The following is a 13,034-nucleotide window of genomic DNA, read 5'->3' on the forward strand; positions in this document are numbered from 1 at the left end:
TCCTAGGCATCAGAGAGGTTGCATACCTGGCAAAAGGTGAAGTTCTGTTAGTGACAGAGCCAAGCCTTCAACCTGTGCTTATTCAACTTCAAATTCAGTACACTGTATTTCTATGTTATTAAAAACTACTCATCTGTAGATTAATAATAGCCTTACATGGAGGAAGATCTATCCCATTATTCAACAAATCATTGAGGATTTTTATTTCTATTTTGTTTTTAAACACTGTATAATAGATTGATATGGAGCAAGAGCAAAACTAAAATATTGAAAAATGATACCTCACCAAACAGCCATGAAAATGTAACATTAAAGCATGTACAAATATTAAATATATTAAAGCTACATAACTGAACAAGTAAAACTAATAAAAGGTATTAAAAACCTAGAAGTATATGACAGTTTTTTTCTAGTTTTGCTGTCTTTATTATATATAATTTTGTTCATGTATTATTTTAGAAAAAGAAAAATAATATAAAACATATTAATATTCTAGGCATACTTAGAGGATATTAAATTTCATTTGCATTTAGACCCTAATGACACTTTTTCTACTTGCCCTAGAAGATACTATAGTTTGTTAAATATTCAAAGTTATATTAAAAGGTCATAGGCATCTTAGCAAAAATAACCATACTGTTATCAGATTAAAAGTTAATTTCATATTGGAAAATATCTTAAAATTATCTTTGTGTAAATGGCTTCATGAATTTTAAATATATTTTCATAATCAAATGAAGCCCTTCTGCAAACCAAAGAATTTGCAAAAGATGACTACAATCAGGTATTAGTTTAAGATTGGATATAAGAACTCTAAGGCTGTTCAGACATGTGGCATTCAGAAATGGCTACAACATTATTTGTCCTTTTTTATATACTTAATAAGCTTCTATAATGTCACTCTCGATATTAACTAATCAACCAGCATCTATTAATGTGCTTATATCCACTGAATTGATGCCAGAGGTTACCCTTTTCTTTAAAGAACATTGCATCTGTTTGAATAATAAAGCTATTGCCATATTAATGTTATGTTTTACATGTCCTGCTAAGTTAGTCAACTTATAAGACACAAAATTCATTCTTGTCTAAATTACTTGCATTTATTTAAGTTAATGTCACTTTAGGTGAAAAATATTTCAACAATAATTTACTTGGATGACTCTTAACAGCCCATATGTTTGCTTCAGACATGTTTCATTGACAAACATTTCTAACATGAAAAAAATCTGTTTACAGGCACTGTAGTCAAATTGCTCTTAATTTTGGAATACGTTGATGTATGAAATCCCAATATTTAAATGAGAGGTCACTTACATGGTTTACGTGATTATTAACATGGTGGCAGATTTATATAGTCTAACGTGAAGTACCTTCAAAATAATTTGATTAGTTGAGATGCACACGTGCTATTTAACTGCATAAACACACACATTCAAAATATTCTTACACAGTTGACCCTTGAACAATGCAGGGGTTGGGGCAATGACCCCTGAGCAGTTGAAAATCCCCATATAACTTTTGATTCCTCAAAAACTCAACTGCTGCAGACTAGAAGCTTCACCAATAACATAAACAACCTATCAATAGATATTGTGTATTTTATACGTACGATACACTATATTCTTACAATAAAGTAAGCTAGAGAAAAGAAAGTGTTATTAAGAAAGTCATAAGATAAAACACATTTACAATACTGTACTGCATTTATCGATGTGTAAGTTTACATCATCTGTTTATAGGATGAATTGCCTACCATTTGAAATGGCGGGCCACTGCAGCTACACACCTCAATCTACAGTATGTAGCAAGCAAATCATCTTTTACTTGTCATGTCATGACTTTTCTCTTTCTCTTGGGAGTACTACCAGCATCACTAGTGGTACTTCCTATGAGTCCCACGGCATTATTCAAGCTTTATAGTATTGCACTGAACAAGATGAAAAACACACAGAACCATGAGACATCTCTCCATACTGTGACATGCAATTTACTAGACAGACAAACTACTCACTCAGAGATGACTGTCATCACACATCATGTTAAGCAGATACTCCCAACACATGATCTCACTACAACAGCAAGAGGAGGCGGCCATAAAATTATTACAGCAATACAGTATGTGCTACAGTTAATTTAATACAGTTATGATTTAATACTGCATCTTTATATTTGTTTACATTCTTCTTAAATGTGAATAACAACATGTATGGTCTGTAAGTGTTTGTGTGACTAAGTTTTGATAGATGTTAACTTGTTATAATATATTTGTATATATTTTAAGGTAGTAAATAATAAAACAGGCTAGTATTGACATAATTTTATGCATTCATGACATAACGTTTTCTTATTTTTAAAAAAATTTCTAAGCTATCCAGTTCATCAGCAAGCTTTTACAAATTGCTGCAAATATCCAAAGAACTTCCAATATATTTATTGAAAAAAATCCACATATAAGTGGACCCATGACGTTCAAACCTGTGTTTTCAAGAGTCAAGTGTATTTACAAATCTCTATGTACTTTCCTACTTCCATTTCATACACACATCATTTTCCCTAATAACCACTTTCTCATTTTCCTCTTATTTTCACTAGCACAACCCTCACTCACCCCAACTGAATAACTAGAATTAATCATAAAGGAATTAAAGAAATAAGCAAACTGCATATGCCCTACTCAGCCTACCAATGCCATCTTACCCACTATAGCCCCTCGATTTTCTGTTCCTATTAGTTTCCCTCCCTCTCACTCAAAGAAAATATGGCCACCAATAATTGATCAAAACTTTATTTACACTATGGTATGCATAATACTAAAGAAAATATAACTAAAAGCAGTACTATCAATTTCTGGCTGAAAGAATCATTCTCTCAAGAACTGGTTGCCATTTAACAGAGACGACGATTTGTTCAAAAAACCGTTTCTCTATCGATGTTGAGACAACAATGCATCCGATAGTTAAATAAATATCTGTGAAACAACGTGTTAGAGGAAACTGAACAGACATTGTTAGTTGCAAAATCTCTCACACACTGAAATATTCTAATATGCTTATTCAGAATATTTCACCACAGAAATGTTTTTCCAGAGAACATACAGTATATGCTACAGAACATGGTTTGGGCAGCAGAGAGTAAAGGAATGAAGCCCTGGAAGTCTGCGTCCACATATCTCAGGAACTGACTATCGTTTAAGAAGAGTGTGAGTTGACTTTCACAACGTCCCACATGACAAGTGACCTACTCACCCGGCAGCAGCCATAATTATCAATTACAGAGCACCAATTTTATTCCAAGTATATTTTTCATCTTTCCACAAGGAAAAAACATGAGGTATACAGAGGCCTTATAATGAAGTTACATAGGGTCCTACAACCACTAAGTGAAGTATCCATTAGATCATTTCTGCGACAGATCAGAATATGATTCTAAGAGATTATCACTACATACAAACACAAAACACATCCTAAGTGAAAGCAGAAATGTAATGTGGGATAACTGCTAACTTCTTAGCAGACTAGTCCTCATAAAAGGTATAAAAGCTGCCCCTGTTTTCTTTCCATAATTATAAATGTTTCATAATTACCCATATGTTGCTCCAAAACAGAAATTTGTGGAAGGGAAACTTTCTATTTCTGTTGACCTGCACAGATCTAGGTGAGACATTGTATATATTTATACCCCATAGAGAATAAATTACTTTGGGCATCATTTAGGCAATTCTGAATATGTCACTGAAGCTTTATTCATAGAACTATATCAACTATTACTCTTTTACCTGTATGATGATATTAGAAATGCCATCATCACCAAAATCATTAAGACAGGAGGGAAGTACTGGGAAGGGTGTGGTCCCTTTAAGTGATACAGAAAGCAGGAAGGGAAGTGCTGGGCGAGGAGGGTGTGCTCCCTGGCTAGGGCTCTACCCACAGGCCTGTGCCCATGGACCTACGTAAGGACAGGCATTTTTGTTTTCCTGCGCAAATATTGCATTTCCCAAGATTACCCTAGCCTGCCACACTCTCATTCTGTGCCTATAAAGACCCCCAAGACCCTGGCAGGCAGACACACAGGAGGCTGGACTTCGAGAGGGATGCACTGGTGTCTTCAGCCAAGATAAGAAACAGAAGCTATGAAAGAAAAGTATATTTGACACAATGAGTGTTAAAAAATGTTCAATAGCAGTAAACATAACAATCAAAATTATTTAACAAATAAGTGACAAATTAAGAAAAATATTTGTGATCCATAAAACAAAGTTTAAATTTTAAATATGCAATATGGTGTCACAAGTTTTTAAGACAAAAAGCACAAGAGAAACATGACTAAATGGTGTGAATATGTATCACACAGAAGAAACCGAAATGCCAAAGAAATATATGAAAATGGCTGAATTTCAAGAGTTAAATGCTAATTAAAATAATAGCAAACTATCACTACGAAAATGCCTTGTGTGGTGAGCATGAATACACAGAGGTTCTCTGTAAACTGCTGGAGGAATTGTGAACTTTGCTCATATTCTTATGAGAGTAATCTGATAATATATATTCAACAATATGCCATGAGAGAGAAATAAAATCTCTATTTCATTGGAATTTTTTTCTGAAAGCTGAGAGCATTGCTATCCAACAGAAAATTTAATTCAAATCACAAATGCAAGGCACATATGTAGTTTTAATATTTTTAGCAACCATATTGTAATAAATAAAAAGTAAATTATAATAATACTAATTTTATTTCATCAAATAAATTCAAAGTAGTATCCTCTTAACATGCACTTAACATAAAAATTCTTTAGAGATTTTATATTCTACTTTTTGTGCTGAGTCTTTGAAAACTGGTGTGTATTTTACATTTATAGCACATCACAATTTGAACCAGAAATATTTTAATTTCTCAACAGCCACATGTCTAGTGGCTACAGTCTTAGGTAGCAAAGGAAACAGTTTTTGCCCATCAGAATATAGAAAACATATAAGATTATAGCAATCTGACATGACAGAAACGTCTGCACTTTGGGAGGCCGAGACAGGCAGATCACCTGAGGTCAGGAGTTTGAGACCAACCTGGCTAAAATGGTGAAATCCCATCTCTACTACTGAAAATACAAAAATTAGCTGGGCGTGTTGGCAGGCACCTGTATTCCCAGCTATTTGGGAGGCTGAGGCAGGAGAATTGCTTGAACTCAGGAAGCAGAGGTTGTAGTGAGCTGAGATTGTACCATTGTACTCCAGGCTGGGTGACAAGAGTGAGATTCCGTCTCAAAAAAAAAACAAAAAAAAATTTTAAGAAAAATTTTGTATGAAACAACATGTAACAAGAATTGACTGAATATATATTATCAACCTGTTTGAATGTGTTTGTATCTAGCAATAGTCAGTCTCTTGGATTCAGACAGGAAGAATAGAGCTAGAAAGACTTATTCAGGGATAGAGCTTTATCAAGTAGTTGTGACAGTAAAATAGATGGATCAAGGAGTCAAAGCAAACGCAAAGACAGGATTTTAATGAAAATGAATGGATTCCAATTTGGATAAAAAAGGAAGGGATGATATGTAGAAAGTAAAGCTAAGGAATAATTTAACACTGTACCAATGTTTTCACAGAAAGAAGTATCAGCTGTTTATTCTCCATTAAGATCAAACATATTAAAATGTATTACTAATGGAATTCATGGAGCTCTTCTCTAAAAGTTTTCATAGCAGAAAAATCCCCCTTTGGTGTGATGCCATCAGCTTTCGAGAACAATGAAATTGGTTCAGTGACACTGATCATAAAGCAATAATGAAAGTAAAGCCCTTTCCTTGACACCGTATCTCCAGCTGCTTCTCAGACAGCCATGTTTCTAAAGGGAATCTCGATGGCCTCCACCACCTTACCTTCTTCCACTCATTCACATTCAGCTCTTATCCCCTTTATTAAAGCTACTTACTTCTCTCTAAGGTTATGTATAAGTTTCATGATGCCAAATCTATTGGCTAAATTTCAGTCTTCAATTTGCCTGACCTATCAAAAGAATTTGGTCCAGTTCACTATTTTTACCTTCCTGAAACTTTCTATTTTTGAATTCTTGTCACTATATTTTTGTTTTCCTTCTTTTCTCTTTAGCCTCTCCCCAGTCATATGGAACAACTCCTCCTTCTCTACCGACACTGAACTGTTTGCTTTCCACAGATCTCTATCCCAAGTCATCTTTTCTATGTTATCCTATTTATTGTTGGAGTTTTAAATACAACATTTTTCTTAATTTTGTATCTCCAGCGTGAACCCCCTTTCTGACATCCAGATCCTAATATCTAACTGCTTACTTGATATCTTAACGACTATTTCTCATGCTCCTCAAATGTAACAGATCTGAAATTGAAATAATGTTCTCTCATGCCCTCCCGGTGTCCTCTTGCTCCTTCAATCCTTTCCAGTGGAGTAAATGACACATTCATGATCCTCCCAGGTTTACAGACCACAACCCTAGGCATCATTCTTTACATTTCTTTCCCCTTCAGACTTCAAATCTCCTATATCACAAGAGGTATGCAAGTCATAGTTCTTAATAAATCCGTCCACTTCTCCCTGTATTTTCACTGGTTGCAAACCCCTAATTGTTCGCCAACTTCCATCACTGCCCTTTTCCAAATAATTGTATCAATAGCAGCTCATGTGACCTTCTAACACAAATCTAATCATGCCGTCCCTCATTAAAAACTCTTCAAGAGCTCCTCATTATACTTGGGGAATTTTTGCACAAATTTATGCAATTAGGTTTGGATTTACTTTTCAGATTCTTCTCCTCACTCATTATAATAACATTGTGAGTGTAACCTTGTCACATCTTGAAAACTTTTTGTCATTCTGTGTCTCATTCCTTCACTGATCTCATTGGACTTAACTGATCACAGTTGAACATTAATTTGTTCCTGTCTGAGAAGTTTAGCAAAAGCACACTGAATTCTTGTCTTCAAAGGTGAACATTAATAACATACCATGTATAACTTAATGGAGATACTATACTTTCTACTCCATTGCTCCATTGCAGAAAAATATGTTGGTAAAAGACTAATCTCTAATACACAGTGCTTGTATTGCTTCATACTGATATTAATGCAATGAGATTGTATATAAAGTTTTCATAATGGCCTGTTCATGGTGCCATTATTTCTTCATATGCCAGGGGGCGTTGAAGATGATCCCTAGTTTTATATCTCAGCTTCCTCTTTTACTAATATGTTTTGTGACATTTACTAAGATAAATGCCTCAACCATTATTTCACTAATGTATGCCTCAATTTAAATATATTTTTAAATTTTGCCAGAAATAGTATCCTATAAAATATTCAGGTAAGTAAAAATATCCTGTTAACAAAACATGGGAAAATGTTGTTATAAATTTATGGCTACAAAATTCGAAGCTCTAAACCTTTTAATGGTGTGTAATTCTTGTAATATCAACCTTTGAGTGAATTATTTTCTCTCCAGCTCTAGGGATTTAAGTTAGAAAACCTAAAAATAAATGCATGGACTTTCTTCAAATTTCACTAATAAAGCCAGGACACTCTAGATGTGCTCATCTGCAGGACCACCAGACTTACTCATACTCTGTTCCTAGCGCATGAAAGGAATAGACTTAAGTCTCAGACTGTTTAATTTTCAGTGGAAGATATGTAGCAGACTCATTTTAACAATAACGACAACTTTCTAAAAGAGAAGGTGATAGGAACAGAAGTGGCAGTTTTTGAGAAATAAAGGCACACTAGCCCAAACATTTTTTCCTCCCAAAAAGAGAAATCCACTCAAAGTAGCTCATGTAAGGAGAAGATAATTATAAGGATACTATAAGTAATTTCATGGACAGATAAGACCAGAAAAACAAGTGCAGCTGCTCTGTAACCAGAAAGTCAGAAATTGAGACCACTCCCTTTGTCTTTCAGTCTCCTCAGTTCTCTCATCACAGCTTCTTTCTGTTTATCCATCTCAATCTTACACTGTATATTGGATCTTCCATTGGAAATCATCTCATCTTTTATCTGTCTTCTACTGACAAGAATCTTTTATTCTTTTGTTTAATAAGACAAAAGGACTTTGTGGCTTATACAGACAAGATATGTGGCTTGTTCTTAGACAGATCTCACAAATCTGTGTAAGTCCCACAACACGTGGCACTGGCCATTAAGCAACCAGTTGTCTGGCTTGCATCATGTGCCTTTTCTTGGCACAGCTGACTGTTTCTGGGAATCTGAATGACTGTCATTGTTCTACTTGATTTACATGGCTGAGGGTCTATAGGACATGATAAAGGAAAGGTCTCTGACCTACAAATAAGTACTTAAAGTGGTGAAAGTTCTAAGCTTTTATTGGGAAACTATGAGAGGATTAAGGAAATTATCGCATTAATTGAAACCAGAGTAGATTTTGCCTCAATTTTATCTCACTCACTTTTTACAATAGTGAGCTAATACTTACTAACTGTACTAAAAACACATTCATCTCCCAATATTTTAAACCGTATCAATATATTAACTCTAAATAAATGTGATCAACAGAAAATGTGTAATCTTAGAGATTCTTCAGATAGTAACAAGAAATATTCTACAACTGCCATTTCAATGATCTTACAGAATCATGCCCTTTGTGTTTCTCCCTCCCCCATCCCAGGAAAAAAACATGGTGACTTAAAAATGTCACCTTTAACAGTTTAGAAAAGCTTTTATAGATGCAAGAACATGGTGAATTATTAAATATTTTCATATAACTATACTGAACAATAGGACTTCTTGTCCAGAGTAGACACTACTCTTCTGACACCCTTACTTATCAACTAGTATGATTCCCATTTCATATGAATTCAAAGTAGAAACACAATAAACAGAAGCTATTACAAGAAGGCCAAAATTTCAAGTAGTCTTGACACCATATTATGCCTCTGAAATTTAGACATGATCCTGTAACTAAAAAGGAATGAGAATATTGTTCCTGACCAAAGGGCAAAGCTTTGTTCTCAGCATGTATCAGATCAAAAAAATGAGGCATATAGTAAATGGAATTCCAAGTCAGGGACTGTTCTTACACTTTCCAGCGTGTCTTTACAACGTGGAACACATAGAAAAACAAAGCAGTGGGTATTAATAATACAGGAAAATGGCAGAGACACTTAAAAGAAACAGAGATATGACACACAGTATGATAAAACATAAAAACATATTTTAATAAACTAAATATAAAGGAAATCTTGTTAAAGATCACAAGCATTGATTACTCTTCATGATTACAGAGGAAAGTCATCTTTCTGGATTACTTCATTGCAGAACACTTAGAAATAACAAAGAGATTTCAATTCAGGGGTAAATGTCTAAAGGGCTCATTATTTTTCACTGACTGAAAAATAATTACTGGAGGGGTATAATTACATATGATATCTGATATTTTCATGACCTGGACTATTTCAGTATTTGCACTAAAACTTAGATACCATTCTTTATATTTAAAACAGGAAAGAATCACAAGGCCAAATAATAACTTACTTTTTAAATAATAATTAATGAAATGTTGCTCTTTCTATTATTTCATAGCTATCTCCAAAATTATTCTAAAATACTCTATATTCTATGAAGAAAGCAATAGATTAGTAAATGTAACTTAAGCGATTAAGCAACAACCATTTAAACTCTTAAAACATGTGATTTCTTTTGTCAGTAATGATGTTCCTCATTTTAGATTAGAATTTTGTTTTAACCCTGAGGTAATTATTTTGGTAAAATAGATTCTTCTTCTTCTAAGTTGAAGTATTCTGCAATTTTTCTGTTTGCTGCTTATTTTTTTAAATATATCTGTATATTATGTAAACTGAGTCATAACTGGTACTCTGAGATACGAAAAAATGCAGCCTGCTCACATTTTGTCCTATTAAATTCCTTCTTTATTCTTTCCTGCAACTTCTCTAGTTTAATGCACTTTTAATCAACCTATCCTTAATTCTTCCCATTACAAATTTCTTTTTTTCTCCTCTCAGAACTATTAACCACATTATATCCCCAAGGATATGGCAGTATCTTTAGACAAGAAGCCGTACCTCCTAATTTTTTTTTTATGTGGGAGCTTGATTGCTTCATCCATTAAGTTGTCCCCAAGTCAGTATGAGGCAATCAGTACAAGGCAGTTTTTCAATAAGAACTCTCACCCTTGTATAAGCAAATATGACACTATTGATCAATGACCTAAGAATTAATATAACAACTAGCATGTATAAGGCAATTACTATTTGTTATGAGACCTGAAAAGGACTTCACCTGCATTTTCTCATTTAATCCCCAAAACAACTTTCAGATAAAGGTTATTTCCTTAGTGGAACAAATATAGGACATTGACTATGTTGGAAGATTGCAGTCAAAGCAAAAAGCTTCAAATCTTTAAGAACTTCAAGCTAGAGGGGAGAGATCTAGACAAATCACGTTCCTCACAAACTATGCATCCAGCATAAGGTGAGACAGTCTAAATGCTAGTCCCACCCTTTCATGCTTTCTGTTCTTAGCAAATTAGTTATTGAACTTTCATCAGATGCATCAAATTATATAAATAAAAATTAAAAATATATATATGGGGTGGAGAAAAATCTGTGCTTTAATAAATAATCACTCCCTAATGAAAATAGCAGTTAAAATTAAATTTTAAAAATCGTTAATTTTAGAACAAAACAAGAATAATCTCTCTTTTGGACATTGCTAAGCAATATCTAGTTAAATACAAACCAGAAAATACATGCTAAGTAGAATTTTCACCCATTGTGCATCATTTTTACCTTGTTTTAGAACTGGGTATTATATTTTTCTTGCTTCCATTAAAAAACACGTTGGACACTCAACAGTTAATAAATCTCTGATGGCAATATACACTAACGCTGTCCAGTAGTACATTCTATCTACTTCTAGAAATTTATCTTCCTAGGCAGGAAACAGCATTTACCATTTTACACTCTTATTATTATACGTGACTCTTGAGGGGGGAATAAAAGTTTGTAAGTAATGAATGAGTGATCTTCATATAGTTACTAGTTATGAAATCATGAGCAACTCACACTCTGGATCTCAGTGTTCTCTTCTCTAAATGAGGCAGTTGGACCAATTGACTCCCAATGTGCCATATTAAGATACTCTTTGCTGTTGTGGAGAAGCATGCACAAAGCAGACAGACAGAGAGAGGGAGAGACCAGAGAGAGAGAGGTGGGGGGACAGAGACAGAAAGAGGGAGCTCGCCATTAAAAAAAAAATACTGGATTAATAAAAGCTAGACGATTACTCATATCAAGAATATGGGCATGGGATAATGTCAAAAGACAACTCGTTGTTAGAAAAGGAAGTAACTGAAGCAAGTGATAAATACTGTATAGAGAAGGACCCACGGAGATGGGGGGTGGGGGAAATGCATGGGAGGAACAAGAATAATTGAAATGCTACAAATATTGATTCACATGGCTCTTGCATTATTTGCAATGGCAAGTGCCTTAAAATATTGCTTGGTATCAAGTGAAATAAAAACCATTTTCTGCCTAAACTGCTCAATCTAGAAGTTTGAAACAAACTATATCCCATTCTCTAACAAAATTGTTAGACTGAAATTACAAAAGAGGTAATCTGCTCAAAGTTTGAAAGACACGGTTGGTCTATTTACAGCAGAGCAGCAGAGCCACAGTTTTCAAGAATGTCAACGTGCAATAGTTAAAATATTAATATATTAAGACATCACGTGCTCTAAACCTTTCCTGTCATTTTTCGTTGACACAAATATACTTCTTATTTAACTTATTCCATAAAGCAATCCCTAAAGTTTATTTAGGTAAAAATGCACTAGCCAACAGAAATAGCTAAAACCAAAATTACATTACCTAAAAAATTCTGGAAAACTATGAGAAATTTATTTCTATTCAGCAAATTAAGAGAATTTCACTCAGAATATATTTTCTTGTTCCATTTCTCACCACGAACACTCCAGTAATATTAATACCTAAGTGAAGCTTTTTAAATTTTAAAAACAACATTGTTATATCACTATGTAATTTGCAAATACTTTTGAAATACTTCAAAAAGAACTAAATAAAACTGCTTTCACATCCATTTGAAAATGTACATCTACTTCTGCAACCAAGTTGACTGTTTTCCTTTGACCAAGTTAGTAAAGTGAGTGGAGTAGGGAGGTGGTGTTGGGAGAGCTTCTCTGCAAAGCCACCTGCCCGAGAAGCCGGGCAGTTACAGTCCACGCTACCACTTCACCAGGCTGGGTTTTGTCAGACCTGGCAGCTAAATGGGTGATGCTACAGATGGGCGGTTTTGCTGTGTTTATATAAGGTTGAAAATGATTATGTATAATTTTAAAACACACACATTGCTTTTAAACAGGTTGCAAAGTGAGTTTAGAAACGACAGGACCCTGTCCTTGGTGCTCGGTAAAATTCCAGCTCCTCAGAAGTTGCAGACACTGAGGGTGGCCCGCTGGCCAGAACTCAAAACGCGCTCCCTCTTCGTGGCTTCCAGATGCCCCTCAGAGAAGTCAGGGACAGAACCCTCTGGGCTGCCCCGCGGCAGGATGAAAAGGGGAAGCCCTGTCTCAGGGACGCCCTGGCCTCCGTGCCCGAGTGCAGGAGTTGTCTGGCGCTGGCCCGCGGTCTCCGCAGAACCCCGTGGCCGTCCGGGTCTCCACATCAAGCCCGTCCAAACGCGCGACTACCCACCTGGGGGCGCTGGGCCGCAGGGGGCCTGGTCCGGGCTCTCAAGCCCCCTGCCTGGCGCTGCAGGCAGCATCGTGGCGGCTGAAGCCGAGGACTCTTCTCTCTTCCTTCGGCAATCGGCTCTCCCCAGCCCGCTTGCCACCCGGGGCGGCTGCGGCCAGGTCTCAGGAAACGCAGCCCCAGGGCTCCTGCCCGCAAGGCCGGGGCTCCGCTCTGCTTGGCGCCCAGAGGAAGTGAAACTGATCGGGGCCTGCTTTTGCATTCCTTTTCAAAAGGCTGCCTTGGTTTCTTATAACACTTCTGCTCCTGTTTCCTTCCTCACC

General features: G+C 35.6%; 1 protein-coding gene across 5 annotated transcripts in view; it reads right to left on the bottom strand.

Annotated features, from left to right (window-relative positions):
• Positions 1–12,833, bottom strand: part of BANK1 (B cell scaffold protein with ankyrin repeats 1) — a 301,537-nt gene extending 288,704 nt beyond the window's left edge. For 3 of the 5 annotated variants that reach the window (XM_012436540.3, XM_012436541.3, XM_012436539.3), the window contains exon 1: positions 12,715–12,833. In XM_012436540.3, the coding sequence (XP_012291963.2) occupies positions 12,715–12,784 (70 nt within the window). In that variant the 5' untranslated portion in view covers positions 12,785–12,833. Of the gene's footprint in view, positions 1–11,064; positions 11,081–12,714 lie in introns of those variants that run through there. The other 2 variants (XM_012436542.3, XM_012436543.3) reach the window with 2 other exon arrangements.
• Positions 12,834–13,034: the final 201 nt, after the last annotated feature.

Source organism: Aotus nancymaae, unplaced genomic scaffold, assembly GCF_030222135.1.
Source record: "Aotus nancymaae isolate 86718 unplaced genomic scaffold, 86718_ANA_hifiasm-v0.15.2.pri h1tg000033l, whole genome shotgun sequence".
Classification (NCBI taxonomy): Eukaryota; Metazoa; Chordata; class Mammalia; order Primates; family Aotidae; genus Aotus; species Aotus nancymaae.